This window comes from Sturnira hondurensis, unplaced genomic scaffold, assembly GCF_014824575.4.
Source record: "Sturnira hondurensis isolate 20B ecotype Veracruz unplaced genomic scaffold, ASM1482457v3 Scaffold0006505, whole genome shotgun sequence".
Taxonomy (NCBI): Eukaryota; Metazoa; Chordata; class Mammalia; order Chiroptera; family Phyllostomidae; genus Sturnira; species Sturnira hondurensis.
In genome coordinates, this window is record NW_028079136.1 from 7,831,083 (window position 1) to 7,851,142 (window position 20,060).

The 20,060-nt window shown below is 46.1% G+C and overlaps 1 protein-coding gene across 8 annotated transcripts in view; it reads left to right on the forward strand.

The window, feature by feature from the left end:
• The window catches only part of DENND2B (DENN domain containing 2B), a 160,770-nt gene that overhangs the window by 102,293 nt on the left and 38,417 nt on the right, over positions 1-20,060 (forward strand). For 7 of the 8 annotated variants that reach the window (XM_037050129.1, XM_037050128.1, XM_037050133.1 and 4 more), the window contains one exon: positions 4,757-4,861. In XM_037050129.1, coding sequence (XP_036906024.1) covers positions 4,782-4,861 — 80 coding nt within the window. In that variant the 5' untranslated portion in view covers positions 4,757-4,781. Of the gene's footprint in view, positions 1-4,742; positions 4,862-20,060 lie in introns of those variants that run through there. The other variant, XM_037050131.1, reaches the window with a different exon arrangement.

A 20,060-nucleotide genomic window follows, 5' to 3' on the forward strand; every position in this document is an offset into this window, starting at 1 on the left:
GCAGAGGGACTGAGTGTTCATCTTTTTTTGTTCACAGCTAGGCAGACTTTTGGGAGGATGACTGGTGGTGACCCTTCATACCTTTCCAAGTCCTTGGAGAGCATGCTGTAGGATGCATGTTTTCATACTTATGGGTATGCAGGGCTAATCTAAAGTGCTCTCTGAAAATGCAGATTCCTAGGCCTCATCCTTACAGACTCCCATTCAGGAAGTAGAGATGGGGCCTGGGACTTGGCATGTTTAACGAGCACCCTGTTGATGTCAAGGAAAGTAAGTAGATGGTGGAGTCAGACAGAGCCGAGTCCACATTCCTGCCCTGTTCCTTCACTAGGTGAGTGATCTTGAGCCCGTCCTTTCATCTTTCTGAACTTAAATTTCCTGATTGGAGAAACAGGTCTGTATGCTCTACCGCCTCGTAGAATGGTAAGCATTGAATGAGAGGGTGACTGGGGGCTGTGCAGGGTCCTGGCTTGGAGCCGGGGAATGAGGGCAGCCGCGTGGGCTCAAAATTCCTGCCTTGCACTTTCTAGCTGTGTGGCTTGGAGCAAGCTGTTTAATTGCTCTGTACTTTGATTTCCCCATAATGTGTAAATAATAGAGCCTACTTCATCAGGTTGTTATGAGGATTGAATGATTTAATACATATGAAGTGCTTATAGCTATAGCTATTATGATTATGTAGAGGATCTCACAGCGTGTCTCCTAGTAAATGTACCTTTGCTTTTCCTTAGGTCCAATTACTGTGGGTAACAAAGAGGTTGAGGCTTACTTCAAATGTTGCCTTTCTATGAGGCCTTCCTTTTACTTGACTTTTCTGCCTATACAGTTAGCTTCTCCAGGGCGGGGATTGTGTCTGTCAGTTTTTATACCTTCTGCCTTGCAAGTGCCTAGAATAGAGTAAACATACCAAATGACAGTGCCAGGGAGTCGGAAAAGTGACTCAAGCTTGTGAGTGGAGAGGTTGCCTTCCAAATACCTAGAAAAACATAAGCTGGAAGCAAAGCCATGTACTATTAAGCTTCTCTGTGCCAAACATAACAATCATGTGAGGTAGGTCATGTTGCTATTATTGCTCTTATCATGAGAAAGTTGAATCTTGGAAAACACCCATGCGATGTCCCTTAAGTAGCGGTTGATAGAGGCGGGCTTGGACTTAGTTATCTAACTCCAAGTCAGGTGTTTGTCCCTCTGCACCTTATGTTTCTGGGACTGGGGTCTCTTTGTCTCAATGCAGAGTTTGCAGAAAGATTCTAGAGGTGTTGAATTGTGTTCCTTTCTCTGGAGCTCAGTAATTCCATTTTTCCAGACATGCAGTTTCTGTCTGGACTGTACCATTGATGAGCCTGGGAACTACAAAGCAGCCTCTCAGCCTCTTGCTTCTCTGTTCTATTCCCAGTGGTTATTTTCTCTGCTTCAACCCAAATAGCCAAGGCATCAGGCTGAAAGCACAAATGAGAGGCCTGATTGTTCTCAGGGCCCTAGGAGAAGCATGGTCCCCTAGGAAGGCAGCTGTGCAGAATGCTCATGTCTGAGCTACAGGTGCGAAGGATTAGCCAGGTTCTCAGTTCCTCAACCCCCTAGATTACCCACTGACCCTAGATCTGGCCTATGGACAGCAGGCAGGAGGGAGGACAGTATGAAGAAGATACTTTTCATCTGTTCTTCTGACTTACTGTGCACTCTTGGGTTCTCAGCAGTGTTTGTGCAAGATGCCTTAACTCTGAGGCCACTTCTGAGAGTAACAGCTATGCTTTTGCAGAAGCATGACTCTGCCATGAGCAAGGGTCTGACTTTGGTTCACACCTCTATGGTTATATCTTTGTTTAAAGATTTTACTTATTTATCTTTAGAGGGAAAGGGAAGGTGACTAGGAGAGAAGGAGAGGAACACCAATGTATGGTTGCCCCTAGTGGGTCCCCCACTGGGAACCAGCCTGCGACCCAGGCATGTGCCCTGACTGGGAATCAAACCTCAATCCCTTGGTTCACAGGCCCACACTCAATCCACTGAGCTATACCAGCCAGGGCTCTATGGTTAAATCTTCACAGGATATTTCTTCTTGGACCAAGCAAATGTCAACATCACCTACAGTTTTCCTTGTTACCAAGTTGGCTTTGTTCTCACATTCAACTGCGTAATAGCATTTCAGAGCAGTTGGTCTCCCCTCCTGTGTTGGGAATTCAGGGAGAATATATTTTTCATCATGTTCTTTTAAGGTATTTCTGTCTTGAATCTTTCCACAAGGCTTCTGCCCTTTCCCTGGGGGCTTGCCCTGCAGGTGCTAGAGCATGCCCAGTGCTGTTTTGATGGGTTACATGGCTGTTGTGACCATTGTTACCATGGGCACAGCTGAAGGCTTATGCTGAGCAGGTTGATTTCTTGTAACACTGTGCTCCCTGCTGACCCTGAGCACTGGCCTGGGAAAGCTCCCAGGGCCTGCCTCTTTCTCCCTTCTTCCTGTTATGTGCACACAGCCCCATGTCAAGTACGTAACTCGACACTGGGCTGGTGCAAGTGAAGAGTGTCTCACCGGAGCCAGTGGGCATCAGTGCCCTGGTGGCCAGATGGACTCTTCCTCTTCTTCCACCTCATCGTTGTCATCACTAATGTTATGCTGTGTACTTCAGTTTATAAATACTTTTCCCCAGCAGGTAGGGATGGCTTTTCTCCACTTTATGAAACTTGAAAGTACAGCTTGGGGTTGGCTCCCTTTTCCCGAAATAAAGCACCTGCAGCTTTCGCCTTAGAGAAGTGTCTAGTTGCTCTCACCATCAGATAATCGCCCCTTTGCCTGAAGGCAGCTTCCTCCCTTTCCAGCTCCCACTCCACTCACTACCACCATCACCAGAACCACAACCCTGCCAGATTCTGTGAAGTTAAAGCAATTTGAGGGGGTGTGTTTCATGTTGAAATTGGGAAAGAAGTATGAGTGATGTAAAGAATGAGGGCTTGGCCTATTTTTATCATCAAGACAATCACTTATTTGTGTCCAGGTAATAAATAGAGGGCCTCCTGGATTAAGGTCATTAGTGGCCATAAATAACTATGTTGAACTTTCACATCTGATATACTTGATTTTGGTTGGCGTGATGGGAATGCTAATCAGAGGGAGAGGACGGCTGTTCCTGCCTTGTTCGGCGTCCGTGAGGGTGGAGTCAGCCTGGGCCAGGGGGTGCTTTCACAGTGGTTGTGCCCCATCCACTCTCCAGGGCACTTAAGAAATTTGTTTTGCTCTTAAGTTTTATTTTAGCATCCATATTGAGATATGCACCTATGATAAATCCACTCATATAAAGTGTATAGTTCAGTTTTTAATTGAATATTCACAGAATTATGTAGCCATTGCCATTATGTAATTCCAGAACTTTTTTTCACCCCAAATAGAAACCTTCATATTCGTTCGGTCACTCCCCATTCTTCTATCCTCAACCTGTCCCTCAGCCACCACTGATGGACTTTCTGTCTCTCTAGATTTGCCCTCTTCTGGACATTTAAAAGAAAAATTGGCATCAGGGGTTATCCGTGTTACAGAATGTATCAATGTACTTCATTCCTTTTTATATCTGGATAATGTTCCATTGCATGCTACCCCACATGTTGTGTATGCTTCCATCTGTTGGTGGGCAGTGGGTTGTTTCCACTCTGGCTCCTGTGAATAATGCTGTTAGGAACCTTTGTGTGTACAAGTTTTGTGTGGACATGATGTTTTCTGTTCTCTTGGATATACACCTAGGAGTGGTTAGTGAGAGGTCATGTGGGAACTCCGAGTATAGCCTTTTGAGGAACTTCCAAAGCGGCTGCTCATTTTGAATAAAGGTTCCAGTTTCTCCACAGCCTCACGAGCACTTGTTTTTCTCTTTTCGATTATAGTCATCCTAATGCCTGTGAAGTGATACCGCATTGTGGTTTTGATACGTATTTTCCTAATGACTAGTGATGTGGAACACCGTTTCGTGTGCTAATTGGCCAATTTTATTTCTTTGGAGAAATATCTATTCAAACCCTTTATCTGCTTTTTAATAGGGATGTTTGTCTTTCTGGTATTTTGTAAGAGCTTTTTATTTGTTCTAGTTCCTTAGCAGATATATGATTTGCAAATAATTTCTCCTACTCTGTGGGTGTCTTTTTACATTCTTGATGGTACTTTTTTTAATAGCACAAAAAATTTTATTTTGACATAATATGGTTTATGTCTTTTTTAAACTTTACCTGAGGATAAATTTATTGATTTGAGAGAGAACGAAACATCAATCAGTTGTCACCCATACACACCCTGATTGGGTATCAAACCTGCAATGTTTCTGGTGGATGAGACAATGCGCCAGCCAACTGAGCGACCTGGCCAGGGCTTTAGAACATTTTAAGAAAAGCAAGTCAATTTCAAGTGGATTCAAGAAAAATACTGAATAGTTTTTCAGGAGGTATGCAAATATGGCAACATTCATACAGGCTGCATGGCATACTAGGAATTTGAGAAACTCTACTTTAAATGGGAAAAAGGTAGGATATAGGTGGAGTTTTTTTTTTAAATAATTTTCTGTGAACAGATAAGTCATCTGTTAGCTCACGGACTCTCTTCCCAACCCAGACCAGGGGTCCTTAGAGGCTCTTAAGCTCTAATGAGTAGAATTAAATATATGTGGGAAAGTGGTTCCCACCACAGAAACCCTCTTGGCAGTTTTGGAGGTCATCTGGAAATGTTTGAGGTGTTTTGGGCTGCCCGTGGAAACTTGGCTTATAGGCCTTGTCTTTGCAGGGCTGTGGGTTTGCAGAGAGCCGAAATGACCATGACTGCCAACAAGAATTCCAGCATCACCCACGGAGCTGGAGGCACTAAGGCCCCTCCGGGCACTCTGAGCAGGTGAGTGGGGGAGCACTGCGGGAGAGTGGGGGTGGGGAGGAGGGGATGGGGCTCACTACAGGGTGCCATCAAGGGATAGCCAAGTGGCCTGGTTCCTGGGCAGGATCCCTGCCAGGTTGTAAACGAGTGTCATCATGACTCTGACAATCACCTTGGTGACTGATCTGGGCCCAACTCATGCTGGGCAAAAATAAGATGAATATTTTCTAGTTGTCTAAGTCTCCCCAGGAGAGAGAAACAGGGACCGTAAAACACGCTTTGCTTTGTGCTGTTGGAGGAGCCTAGAGCTCCAGGAATGGAGCCAGCAAAGCAGCTGATGTTTCTTTTTCCCAAAATTGGGGCAGCTTGGGGGGCTACTCCTGAGCTAGGCTGTGCTGGAGCATGGGAGGCTGACCACACTTTGGGGAGAGGGGGTGGCAGTTATGCACATCAGTACAAGTTCCCAACAGGAGTCTAGGTCTACAAGAATTTATGTTGGGCTGCAAACAAAGCAGCTTCGGAAATTGTAGTCAGCCTAAACTATAATCTACTTTGCTGGTTATGTCTTCCATTTAAAAGTGGGAATGTTGGACCATAGAAAACCCATGATTTTGGACTCATGGAATTGGTTTTAAATCTAAGCTTTAACTACTTAGATCACAGGGTGTTTTCTTATGCCCTCTAAACTCTTGATTATTCCTCTATAAAACAGTAATAGTACTTATGCTACAGAATTGCTGTGAGGACTAACTGATATAGTATGTGTTGGTGCTTAGCATAGTGTCTGGCATAAAGGCACACAGAAAATGGTAGCTTCCTCCCTGTGACGGGATGAAAGCTTCCAGAGCTGGCAGGTGGATGTCCAATTCTCACCAGCATTTCTCCGGTCTTGGCCAATGCCTGGTGCTGATGTCCTAGAATAACCTCTTTTATTAAAAAAGGCTCTTTTATTAAAGCTGCATACCTTTCATAGCCCCTTCTGCTGAATCTCAGGTGGGCAGATTTGGCTTTTGGTGCCTCCACCACTAGAATGGATAACTAGCTATGAGAAGGACGCTCAACTTAGGTTGGGGCAGGGTTGTTCCTTCCAGGATGTCTGGGCTGTGCAGTGCCAGGCTAAGCCCAGTGGGGTGTAGGATGCTCATGTCGGGCCAGGGGTTGTGGACATGTGATTCATTCAGAACTGGAGTCCAGATATGGTGGGCAGAATGGGGTGCAGGACATGGCCCCTGGGAAGTCACTCTGCACGGATGAGGCAGGAGGAGTTTCCTACCCCGCATGCCAGGGTTTGGTCCCAGTGGGAACGGTATGGATGGACTGTGCCAGCTGAACAGACGGACATGGGTAGGTCCTGACTTGTGAAGTACCTAAGAGCTTGGTACTGAGACAAACAAATGGAATGTCTGCTCTGTGGCAAGAAGACCAATAAGAACCCCCTGCCTTCTGCCCACGCACCCTCTTATCCCAGACTAGAGGTACTTGCTTGCTTGCTTGCTTCCCTGAACTGGGTGAGGCCAAGAACGGCAGGGACCATCAACTTCATGGGTAAACAGACAGAAACACTAAATTCTCCCAGAGCATGTGGTGGCCGAGGCAGGAACAGGTCTAGATCACAGAGTCTTTGTTCCCCCTTGTTGGCTTCTGGGGAGCCGCTTTGCCGGACTCATAGCGGTCTGGTGGCAGCCAGAGATGGGCGATTAATTAAGGTTCTCACATCTTTAATGTGAAGCTGTAGAGGAGAAATAAACATTATATGTGATTGCATGGTCTTATTCATAAATTTAAAGAACACAGTATATTTAGAACCTGAATTAGAAATTACCATTCCTAGTAGCCTTTAACTCCTTTAAGTATTCATTTTTTCCTCTAATTTTCCCTCTGCAGGGTGGTGTGATGCATGTTTACATCAGTCACAAAGCAGAATCAGGGCTGCTGCTGGTTCTCCACTTTCTACTTAGAAACGTATCTGTATGTTTTAAACGTTTTTAGAAATTGCTTCTTTAGCTTGTTAGCATGCTTGCTGTCCTAACAAGGTGGATGGTGTTTGTAAATATCTGAGCCCCTGATGTGCCTAAAAAAAGCCTCTTTGCAGTCTCCTGTCTAAGTCCTCACTCCCCTTCCTTCCTTCCTTCCTGTCACACTCTTGCTTCCTTCCCTCCCTCCTTTCCTGGACTTCTGGCATGGAGTCTCAGGCCTTTGTGACTGACTAGCTGCCCCCTTCTCTCAGAGGCTGCTGCTGGACTGTAGGTGTTGTTTGGAAATTGTCACCTGGTGGTTTCTCAGGCTGCCTTCCCCACCAGCCACATCTGGGGCTGGGGTGTTCTTTGGGCTAGTAGGGCAGTAGGTTGCTAGTTCACTGATGAAGTCATTGTCAGTGAACCCCGAGGGCTCTCCTCCTGGGTGCCAGGCTCTGTGATGGGCAGTAGGGGACAAAAAGGGATGGTCTGTTCTCTTTCTTCAAGGCATTTACAACTTGGATGGATGACCTTGGCGTCCTATCTCTTAGTCTGACCTTTCACCAGTATGTTTGGCAGTAACCTGGGGCCTTTTTCTCATTGTCAGACCAGGGGTCCCGTGGGAAAAGACTCCAGGTGTGACTGACAGGAAGTGGTTGGGGTGTGAAGGGATCCTAAGGCCTTGGAAAGCTGGGCCTTTGACTCCCCAGCTGCCTTGGGGACCTCCTTTCATCCATATGGAGGCAGAGGGACCCAATGTGCTAACAGGCATTTATGTCAGACTTGGGGACAGAGCGTCCTCTGGGACTTGGAAGCTGGTGGGGAGGGACCAGTGGGACCCTGTGGAACTGTCAAAATAAGTATTTGCAAGGCTGTGTCCTTAATTTGATTAAGACTTAGCGGTGCTACCGCTAAACCGATAGGGGTTAAAGATCCTGAATTCCATTTCGTGGTTAGTTTTTTTCCCCAGTGTTTTGCTAATTTATCTTCTTCCTTTTCCTTTGTCTTCATTAGGCAAGATAGGTATGTGGGAGGAGGAAGTCTAAGCCATTTGATTTGACCACACCAAAGTTTTGTTCTTTGCTGTATCTGGTCTCCTGGAGTAGGTAGGTTTCCCTTTGTTGACAAGGCGTCACCTTGGTTGCCAGGGGTACCCTCTTCCCAAGCTGTTCCTGCCCTAGCTCAGAAGACGTTGCATCTTTTTCTGGGTGTGGGAGGGGGGATTCTCAAAGCTCCTTTGAATTCCAGAGGTCAGGCTTAATGACCTTGGTGTGGAGAAGCTGTGGTGGGACTAGAAGCAGTGGTGACTTGCAAGCAAGGGAGTGTTGTGTTAGAGCTAATTCAGCCACTGAGGTGGTGTGAGCTGTGCCCTGTGTTGTTCTCAGGAGATCCCACGTGTGCTGGAAGACCTGGCAGGCAGCAGAGACTGTTTTTAGAAGACTTGCCACACCTGCTGATTTCCTCGACAGCTTCTTCACTGTGAAACTCCAGCACCTGGGTCACTGTGAAATCCAGGTTGTTGGGTATAGGTGTGGGAAACCTGGGTGCCTGTAACAGTGTAGACATCTGGGGGTCAAGGGCTTTGCCTGACTTTTTCCTTCTCCCCTGAGCCTGGAACAATGCCTAATATGTAGAAAACAGTTAACTATTTGTTGAGCAGTTAACTAGATGGCTGGGAGATCAGCCTCTTAGAGCAAAAGCTACTGTTGTGCCTTCCTAAAGGGTCTTGTTAACTTTGAACTCCTTTCTATTCATTCCGTAGACTCTTAGAAAGGCAGAGCTGAAAAGGAACCTTGGAATTCATTCAGTCTAACCCACTTGTTTCGTAGAAGGGGAAACCGAGCACAGAAGAGGGAAAGTATTCCCAAGGGTACGAAGCCAATGGGAGGGAGAACTTAAGGCTAGCTTGTTTGACCCTCCTGTTATTTTTTAATGTCCTTCTACATCCACCTCCCTGCAAACATTACTGGAATCTCCCTGCTCAAGCACAACTGTCATATGTGATACAGTCAAACTTGGCCCGGCTTGTAGGATGAAAGCCTGGTCTTTCATTTTAGCCTTATCTTCCTGCTCTCTAAACCTTACATTTCTGCCAATCTGGATGCAAAAAAATGTTAGCTATTTCCCTCCCAGTGCTTTTCTTGGCCTCCCAGCTAGGAAGGATTCCTCTCCCTTCGGCATTCCCTCTTAGAACCTTGGTCTGGAGCCTCCAAATGGCACTTCTCAAACAGTGCCTCATGGGGTGGATGTTTGTGTGGGTCTTATTTCCCTAGTCGGTTGGAACTCCTTGCGGGCACAGCACACACCATTTCGGGGTGTTGGAGGTGGAGGGGAATCATGGGATGCTTTGGGCTCAGTTACCCGGTGTTACGTACAAGGAAGCTAAAGCCCACATAGAGCTAATCGACAGTGGAACCATAACTTCCCTCACCTGTGCAGGCTTCTGTGCAGAGGCAGCCTTTGTTCAGGATACACTGAAATCCAGAGAGGTCTTAAGATCTCACTGCCAGAGTGGGTACGGATGTAGACCCTGTAGCTTAGATTTCAGGAAAAAGGTAAGGAAAATCTTCTGAGAATAGTGACTGTAGGTTATTCCTGAAAATCTTCAGGAATAGTGACTATTCCTGAGATGCTTCCTAAAATCCAACCATGATGTCATTGGTATTAATCCTGTTATTTATTATTGCATAACAAATGACCCTAAACAAGGTTGGCCCAAACATTAGTGCCTAAAAACATTGTGTTAGTGGTTTAAAACATGAACAGTCATATACTTTGCTCATAAATTGAGATTTGGGTAGGGCTCATTAGGGAAAGCCCATTTCTATGCCTTGCAGCATCAGCTGGGGTGTCCTGAAGGTTGGGGGTGACGAATGGCTAGAGAGGCTGGGATCATCCGAAGGCTTGTTTGAGTGCAGGTCTGCCTCCTGACCCTGGTGGTCACATAGGGCCTCACGGGGTAGAGGGGGAACACCGCACATGGCCTCTGCCTTGGGCTGCATGCTTTCATGGATGACGTCAGGGTTCTGAGAGTGAGCATCTCAAGAGAACAAGTCAGAAATGTATGGCATTTGATGACGTAGCCTCAGAAATTGCATAGTGCATAGTTTTACTCTATTAAGGCAATAGCAAAGGTCTGCCTGAGTTCAAGGTAAAGAGCTTCATCGATTTCCAGGGTGGGAGTGTGTGTGGGGGTGCGGAGTTACCCCCACACCACTAAGAAATTCTCCTATACTGGCTTGGTGTCCTGCAATTTCACTCAATTCTGACACATGAAATCAGAACCCATAGGTTAAGGACTCAGTCGCATAAGACTACCTTCTGCTTTAGATGCTAATTGCAAGCCCAGGTTGTCATTTGAGTCTCTGACCGATTGACTGTAAGTCAGAGATTTCCATGGCCCCCCCCCCCCCCCCGACCTGGGGCCTAATTTGCTAGAGCAGCTCACAGAACTCAGGAACTGCTCACCAGATCACCGGTTTATTACAAAGGATGTGTTAAGAAACAGGAATCAACAATCAGATGAAGAGATATGTAGGGCGAAGTCCCAAACCAGGGAACTTCTGTCCACATGGAGCTTAGACCTGGCATGGTGGCACATGGAAGCATTCTGGTTCACCAACCTGGAAGTTCTCTGCCTTGTCCCTGTGGGTTTTTATGGAGGTCTTATTACATAGGCACCATTGATTAAATCATTAGCCATTGGTGATTGAGTCGACCTCTTGCCCTTCACTTCTCCCCGGAGGTGGGGGGGGCGGTGACTGAAAGCTCCAACCCTCTTATCACCAGGTTGGTTCTCCTGGAAATCAGCTCCCAACCTTAGCTGGGGGTCCAGAAGTCACTTCATTAACATAATGGAAGACATCCTTATCCCTGTCTTCGCTTAGGAAATTCCAAGGGTTTTGGAGCTCTGTGCCAGAAACAGGAATGAAAATCAAATACATACTTATTGTAAGTCATAGTATCACACGAGGGGAAGGAAAATGGTTCCTACTTGATGAGAGCATCAGCATCACACTGTGAGGAGGGCGTGTGAGATGGAACATGTTGTGGCCACTGTCTTTGGGAAATGCAGTCTGCCACCGTCATCGCTCTGGTCACAAAAACTCACGTCCTCCCCAAATGCAAAATACACTCATTCTCTCCCTTAAGATCCAAAGTCTCATCCTGTTAGTGATTCCAGCTCGAAGCCTAGGATCTTTGTATCCAAATCAGGTCCAGGCACAGGTGCCGCTCTCGGGGTGCAGTCTTTTTTATTGTGTGCAGTTCCTTGAATATAGTGCTCTTGATGTGAAGTCCTATAAACTTATTCTACCTGCCTATAGTAAAAGAGAAAAGAAAAGAGCCAAAAAAAGGGTTTATTCAGTGTTCAAGCAAAATTTTAAAGGAATCATAAGTGAGGAAGGGCTTTCTGGATTAGAAAAGAAGAATTGTTTTTTTCTCATTCTCTCTAGACAGGAAAGAATTCTCAATTTAAGGAATGGCTTCCACATAAAAAAGAACAAAATGTTATCATTTGCACCAGCCTGGATAGACCTAGAGAGTATTATACTCAGTGAAATAAGTGAGTCAGAGAAAGACAACTACTATGTGATTTCATTTATATGTGTAATCTAAAGGACCAAATAAATGAACAGACAAGATTGAAACAGACTTAGAGATGCAGCAAGCAAGACAGGTGGTTGTCAGAGGGGAGTAGGTTGGGGGACTGGGCGAAAGAGGTGAGAGGATTAAGAAGTGCAAATTGGCAGTTACAGAATAGTCATGGGGATGTAAAGTACAGCACAGGGAATGTAGACAATAAAATTGTAATAACTATGTGTGGTACCAGGTGGGTACTGTAAATATCAGGGGGGAACACTTTGTAAAGTATATAATTGTCTAACCACACTATGCTGAGTACCTGAAACCAATTCAAAATAATATTGAAAGTAAACTGTAATTGAAAATTTTTTTAAAAAGGAAGAAAGAAATGGCTTCCAGATTGTGATGGTTTTATTGTATGTGTGTGTGTACTCATCAAACTGTACTCTTTAAAGTATCCACTTTATTGTGATTGAATTATCCCTCAACAAATCTTTAAAAATCTAGAGTGGGACTAAAAGATCCTTTATCAAGACCTCAAAAAGAATTTCAGTGTTGCCTCATAGGCTCTCACAGACAGACGAAGGGCCCTCTAGGGCTCGCAAGGGTGGGCATGCAGATCCCTGGTGAATGGCAAGGTTTCTAAGACCCTTAAGAATGTTGTCGGACACCTGCAAGTGCCAGCTCCATGTGCCCAGGGCGTCCTCTCAGTGTGGGAACAGGAAGTGGAGGCTGCTGGTTACTTGAGGCCTAAGCCTGAAAAGCGGCACAGATTCATTTCTGCTGTATTCTGTCCGTCAGGTAGTCACAGAGCCTATATTCAAGAGATGGGAGACATGTCAAAGAGTTTCAGGACCATGTTTTTAAAACTGTCACCAGTGTCTTTAGCAGGGGTTCCTGGAGCTGCATGTCTCTCCCTCTTGGCCTTGCACAGTGCCTGGCTCTGCTTTATGCATGGTCCCTTTGTTCCTGAGGCATCTTCTTATACCTGCCTCAGACAGGGCTTTTGTCTTGTAAATCCTCTGTTCATTTCTGCTGTTTCTTGGAGGACCTGAGGTTCCCACCCAGAGAACAGCTCACCAGGCCTCTTTGTGCTTCCCTGGAAATCCGCTTGAGGGCAGGGAGGTAAGGCTGTGGTGGATTCTTAGATGAGCTTCCTGGAGGTGAAAAGGGGACTCCGTTTCTGCTCTGACCCTGGTTAGCTGCCATCCTGCTCACCCTAAAAAGCTGTGACTGACCTCAAGGGTCTCTGTAAGTCATGGCCCAGATGTGGCCCTCCTTGAAGGTTGTCCTGGGCCCTATTGCAGCCATCCGACCATTCCAGATGAGGTTGGTTAGGGAGTAGGAAGGCCAAGTTGTAAGTGTCACCCTGTCCTTTGGTTTTTGTGATACCTGTGAGTATCACAGCTGTCCTAGAGTTAAATAGGAGTGACTCAGTAGGAGTGACTGAGCTGAGACCCTGCTCTGGCCTGGGGACCAAACTCCTATACATACTGATACGACTCAGGCAGCCTTCTTCCCTTCTCTGCTCCTGTGTGCCTCAGAGCATGGTCTTGGGGAAGTCCAGTAATATTGTCATCTCCAGAGTTGGGGCAGTAACTGAATGGTGGGAGGGTGTTGGTACCCACTGAGACAATAGGACCCACCTTAGTTGAGCAGTTGAGAATGGTGAGTGGCCAACTCCCAGAGCTTTCACTTGGAAGCAGGCTAGACACCTGCTTAGGAGGGACTAAGCATATTGGAAGCTGGGCTCTGTGTAACCTCAACCTGCAAACAAACTCACTTTGTGGTATCTACAGCCCATCTTGATGCCAAGGTCTATTTCTGAGACTCCCAGGAACCTTCCCCAGCTGACCCCAACTTGTTCCTCTTCCTGATTACTTTCAGAAGCCCGAAGTTCAGAACTGTCTTTTCATTGAGGATTAACGATAGCCTTTCCTGCAAAAAAAGCCCCTGGGTGCACTTGACAATAAATGGGGCATCCCTTGCCACTAACACTTCCTGCTGTGCTAGTTCCCAGTAGCACAAGTAACTAACCCGGGGGTTCAGTCATGTCCTTGTGCAACAACAGCAGAGGGAAAGGCACATATTGTGCATCTTCACTCTCACTTTATGATACTTACACCCGGAGAGACACTCACAGATGTACACTCATGGACATATAGACACACAGACACACATACATTGCTTTCTCTTTAATTTTTTTTCACACCTTAGTTCATATATTTTATATCCTACCCACTTGTTTTATGAGTTTGTCTGTGTGTGCTTATGTTCCTGTTTCTTTTAAATTTCCTTTACAATCTTCCCCTTTCTTCTCTCTTTCAACTTCTGTTTATCTTGCGCCCTCTCCTGAAATGTTGGTTTTGGCCTGGCATGCTGCAGTGTTGGCATCCATGCCTGTTCGGAGCAGCAGGCCTGGCGGCCCGCTGACAGGGCCCGAGTGCCCAGTTTCACAATTCCACCCCCCTGGGGACAAGCTCTGGGATTTTAGAAGAGAGAGCAAGAGGTGACGTGAGTGGAGGCTTAGGTGTCTTTTAGCCACTTTGTACTTTTCTTTCATATTTCTTCTACCTTCATGGAACTACTTATGGTGCCCAAACACTTTTAAAATTTACATTCCCTTAGTCACCCAGGTAGTTTACCTGGATATTCAGAGCAAGAGTTTTCTTCCTGACTTAGAGATAAAGAACCGGAGGCTCAGAGAATTGTTATGTGACTTGCCCATGAACACACCAGGAAATGGTGGGACCAGGACCAGAGGAAAACCTAGGTCTCTAGAGTCTTGGTCCAGCCTCTGGCTTTTGCTTTGTGGCAGAGGGCTTCGGGGACAGGCTGCGCTGAGGGCTTTGTGTGCCTTTCTGTGTTGTTCTCCAGGTCATGTGGCACAAAGAAGGAGGCAAGGAAGTCTGTGAACAGTGCCCTGGGCAGACAGGCTTTAACCATGTGTTTTTACTCATTCATTAGTCATTCAACACACATAACTAATTCCTACTAAATTCTACTTGCGGTCCAAAGAATGGGGATATCAGAGTTAATAGGACACGGCCACAACCTTCAAGTAGGTCCACTTGCGGCTTAGTAAGGGGGCAGTGAGGACACAGCGTAGGTTATGAAGTGTTACAAGGACCATAACAGACAATTTTTCAGGCACAGTGGAAACCAAAAATTGTCCATTTCCACCTGGATGGGCGCAGGGGAGTAAGGTCAAGAGAGACTCCATGAAGGAGCTATGGAGATGTGCAGTGGGTAGGCCATCATTCCAGGCAAGGGGAACAGAACGTGTAGTGGCCTAGAGATGTAAAAAGCAAGATGTTTGATGTGTCTGGGAGAGGAATGCAGGTTCGTGTTGAAGAAAAGACAGTAGGAGATGACAAAGGAAAACAGGTGGTGACCAGATCTTGGGCACCCTTGTCATCCATGCCAGTGAATTTGCACTTCATTCTGTCGGTAGTGGGGAGTTTTGAGCATGATGAGTTTTGTGTTTTGTAAAGATGTCAGAAGATGAGAGGATGGAGTTGAACTAGGGTAAGACCTAAGGCAGAGAGGGGAGTTGAGAGGTTGTTTTAATAGCCTTGGTGAAAGATAAGACCCGAGCCAGGGAAGCAGCAGGAGCAGTGGGGACGGTGAGGAGGGGGACAAGTCCAAGTTATGTGAGGGGTGTAGAATGGAGGTCATTTAGTCATCAGGTAGATCAGCGTTTTGGAAGAAGGGGCTTGAAGGAGGGGAAAAGAAGAACAAATCTGGACCTTTCCTTTCCTGGGTGGAATGAGTTGGAGACACACGCAGCAGGAAAAGTCGGGGGAGAAGGAAGCACACAGCAGCACAGGGACGAGACCATGTGAGAAGACACTAGGCTGGGGTGTGGGTGGGGAACTGGAGGAGGAGGGCACGGGGATGTGTCAGGCCAGCTGCACTCAAGCCCCGTCTTTCCCACCTGTGTCATTTTACTATTGACTAGAGCGATCCACCCTCAAACCTAGTGGCTTGGAGCAATCTATTATTCCTCACATTCCTGTGCGTTCACTGGGCAGTTCCTCTCCTGGCTTCCCCTGGGCTCACTCATGTAGCTGGGGTCATTTGGGTCCAAGATGACCTCACTCCTGTGTCCGGCTCATGTGGTGGCTGGCTGCTGGCTGAGGTACCTTGGTTATGCTGCACATGGCCCCTCATCCTCTGAAAGACTAGCCTTCCCTACATGGCGGTCTCGGGGCGGCTTTCCAAGTGTGTGAAAGGGGAAACTGCAAGACCACTTGAGACCTCAAGTTTGGAACTTGGACAGCTTAATTTCTACCACATCCTATTGGTCAAGGTGCATCACAAGGTCAGTCTGGATTCAAGGGGCAGAAAACCAGATTTCACCTTTTGGTAGCATGAGCTGCAGAGAATTTATGGCTGTGTTTAATTTATTCCCTTCCACTCCCACCCTGAGCAATTAAAACCTAAGGCCAGAGACGTAATCTGTTTGAAAAAGTTTGCCAAGTGATTATTCTGAACAGTCAGCTCCTTCTTCATGTTAGTAATCATCAAGCTGAGATGGAGGGCTGTGTGTTAGCTACTGAGTCCAGACCCTGAGGTGTGTTGTGTTCATCCCGTACAACAATCCTCTGAGGTATGTTTTCTTCGCCTCTGTTTTTGCAGATAAGGAAACTGAGGTTTAGAGAGATTTAGTTATTGGCTCAAAGTCAGTAACTTGTCAGTGGCTATGCCGAAACCTGCACCCTCAGGCCTAGCATAACCTGCTGAAAAACTCACCATGTCCTAGTGAGTTACGTTGTGCAACGGCATTCCCATCCACAGTCTCACTGACCCATTACCACAGCCTGGTGTTGTATGTGGCCCAGCGATTGTCAGCCTTTTTCATCTTGTGGCACACATAAATTAATTAACTAAAATTCTGTAGCACACTAAAATATATATATATATTTTTTTTTTTTTGCTGACCTGAAAAAAATAGATATAATTTTGATTCACTTATACCAGACAGCTGTTGTTGGGTTGGTTGTTTCATTTTTTAATTTGACAGTCTAAGGGAAAAGAGGTCAGTGCTCCTGACTAAATAGTCAGTTATTGCATGATTTAAAAATTCTTGTGCCATACCAGTTGAAAATCACCGAGTTAGCCCAGTTTTGAGGAATTGAAACTGGAAGCTCAGTGAGAGTGACTGGCTTTACCAATGGTCACATTCCTTATCTGGGGTAGAGTCAGGAAATGGAGAGATAGCAGTGAGTTCTACCCTCAGGTAAGAATTGCAGCCCTGTGAGGGAAGGGAAGGGCCATGTTGGTATGGTTTGCAAATTCCTCCCTAGGACCGTGGAGTGAGCAGATGCCGCCTCCTCTGTGATGAAGCAGGGCTGCCTGCACCCCGGGTCAACATTGGGCAGACCCCCCTTTTCTATCCCGAGTGGCTGGAGTGCATTGGGCCTGCCTGTGTGGGGAGGCTGGGTGAGGAGCTCTTGCAGCTTTGGGCCCCTGATCAGCAGGGACACAAAGACCAAGACCTTTAAAAGGAAAGGCCAGTCTCTTCTTGGTTTGATCCTTCATGGGAGGAGAGAGACTAAACCTCAGTTAGAGCAGGCTAAGCATTGAGAAATCTTCTTTGCTTGGGATTTCTCCATGCTGGAACTGCTAAGGAAAGTTAAGAATGATTCTTTTTTTAAGTATATTTTATTAATTATGCTATTACAGTTGTCTCATTTTTTCTTCCCTTTATTTCCCTCCACCCTGCACCCCACCTCCCACTAGCATTGCCCACTTTAGTTCACGTCCATGGGTTGCACATATAAGTTCTTTGGCTTCTCCATTTTCTAATTCCTTCTGAAAGTATGCTGGAATTAGACAGACCAGAGGTCGTCACCAATTTTATCTGTCCCACCTATGGGAGTCCTGCCATGCCTCCTTCCTGTGAGTGACAGTGTCTCTATGGCCTGGTGAATTTGTACCTTGGGGGCTGTGGAGACATATCCCAAGGAGATCATATATCAGAATGTCTGGAGAGGTGAGACATACATAATCTGAAAAGGCTTCCTGAGAGATTCCGAGTCTCATTAGGTGTCTCTCATCTCCCACTAGAATTGAAGCTTCATGAGGACATGGAATTTTGTCTTCTTTTATTTATTCTTGTATCTAGCTCCAATGGAGACTACCTAAAACTTGGAGTCCTTTGTATAGCCCAGATACTCACTGGCTTATAGGACTGGACTGATGACCTTTTGAATTCGTGGTAGAGTGAAAGAAGTGAGGGACCCGAGGCCTCTCTCAGTTGTGAGGAGGCCTCCAACCCCTCTGACCCAAGCCCAGCATGTTGCCCTGCCTCTCCCTGCCCTGGGGAGTGCTGAGGCTTATTCTGTTCACACTTCTTTGCCGAGCAGAGTCTCTTTGGTCATTGGCTTGGCTGGGCACCGAATTTCTCTCATCTGTGCCCATGTACACGTGGGATGGCTCTTGTTTGACTTGCCCTTTTAAAAACAACTTAAGCATGTTGAGGTTTCCTGTTGACCAGGGGCAGCCAGAGGCTATGACCCAACAGGGAATTGTCGGCCAATCCCTGACTCACCCCAGCTCCAGTTTTCTGTGTGAGCGAGCAGTGACTGCAGCCTGGCTCGGGGCAGCTGGCTGCCTCCCCGTGGACGGCATGGCAATCGGGAGCCTGTAGGCCGACCGTGCAGCCATGAGGGCCACGGCACTGGGATCAAGTAGGCCTCTGGAGCATGCAGGACTGGCAAAACCCTGCTGTCTCTGAACTAAAACTGTTTGGAAGAATTCTGATAGTTGACAATAATTACCTGAGGAGACAAGTAGAAAATGACACTGAAAAGTAAATATGCTCATGGTTCTCTTCAGGAAGCTCACCTTTACCTTTTTCTTTCTTTCTTTATTTACCATTTACTGAGTACCTTCCAGATACTGAGCATGCGTTCCTCCCCATGTTAGAAATCATGGCCTCATAGGAAAGACCAAGAGTATCCCATGATACGTATAAATACTGCCTTCAAGACAGGGCTGTGCCCTCTGCTGTGGGGGTGTCTGCTGGACAGTGTGGCTGGGGCCTGGGTGGTTCACAGCGATGGCAGGGGCAACGTAGTGTAGTGGAAGTTCAAGTCTTGGCTTCACCGCTTACCAGCTCAGTGATCTTGAATGAGATAGTTAACCTTTCTATGCCTTCATGTTTTTTAAGTATATTTTATTGATTATGCTATTACAATCATCCCATTTTTTCTTCCCCTTTATCTTCCTCCACCCTGCACCCTCCTCCCACCAGCACTCCCTCCCCGACCTTAGTTCTTGTCCACCGGTCGGTTGTACATATAAATTCTTTGGCTTCTCCATTTCCTATACTATTTTTAACCTCCTCTGTCTGTTCTGTACCTATCATTTATGCTTCTTATTCCCTATACCTTTTCTCCCATTCTCCCCCCCCCTACTCCCTGCTGATAACCCTCCATGTGATCTCCATTTCTGTGATTCTGTTCCTGTTCTAGCTGTTTGCTTAGTCTGTTTTTGTTTTTGTTTTTTAGATTCAGTTGTTGATAGTTGTGAGTTTGTTGTCATTTTACTGTTCATATTTGTGATCATCTTGTTTTTCTTAGGTCAGTCCCTTTAACATTTTATATAATAAGGGCTTGGTGATGATGAACTCCTTGAACTTGACCTTATCTGGGAAGCACTTTATCTGCCCTTCCATTCTAAATGATAGCTTTGCTGGATAGAGTAATCTTGGATGTAGGTCCTTGCCTTTCATGACTTGGAATACTTCTTTCCAGCCCCTTCTTGCCTTTAAAGTTTCTTTTGAGAAATCAGCTGATCGTCTTATGGGAACTCCTTTGTAGGTAACTCTCTCCCTTTCTCTTGCTGCTTTTAAGATTCTCTCCTTATCTTTAATCTCAAGTAATGTAATTATGTTGTGCCTTGGTGTGTTCTTCTTTGGGTCCAATTTCTTTGGGACTCTCTGAGCTTCTTGGACTTCCTGGAAGTCTATTTCCTTCACCAGATTGGGGGAATTCTCCTTCATTATTTTTTCAAATAAGTTTTCAATTTCTTGCTCTTCCTCTTCTCCTTCTGTCACCCTTATGCTTTGTATGTTGTAATATTTAAAGTTGTCCCAGAGGTTCCTAAGCCTTTCCTCATTTTTTTGAAATCTTGTTTCTTCATTCTGTTCTGGTTGAGTGTTTATTTCTTCCTTTTGTTCCAAACCATTGATTTAAGTCCCAGTTTCCTTCCCTTCACTGTTGGTTCCCTGTATATTTCTCATTTCACTTTTGCATAGCCTTCACTTCTTTCTCTATTTCATGACCATTCTCATTCTTTTCTGTGAGCATCCTGATTAGCAGTGTTTTCAACTCTGCATTTGATAGGTTGGCTGTCTCCTCATCGCTTAATTGTTTTTCTGGAGTTTTGATCTGTTCTTTAATTTTGGTCATATTTCTTTGTTTCGGCAAACCTGTTATGTTCTAAAGGATACTCTTGTTATGTTGTAAGCAGCCACCCACATTGTTGTGTTGTGGCACTGTATGTGGGGGAGGGGTCAGAGAGGGAACAGTGCCACTTGCTTGGCTCTCGGCTTCCCCCGCTACCCACAAGCAAATTGGGCCCTTCTCGTGCTGATTCCCAGGTGGGTGTACATTCTAGGAACCCTGTGAGTCTCTCCAACAAGCTCTCCTGTGAGGCTGGGAGTTTCTCCC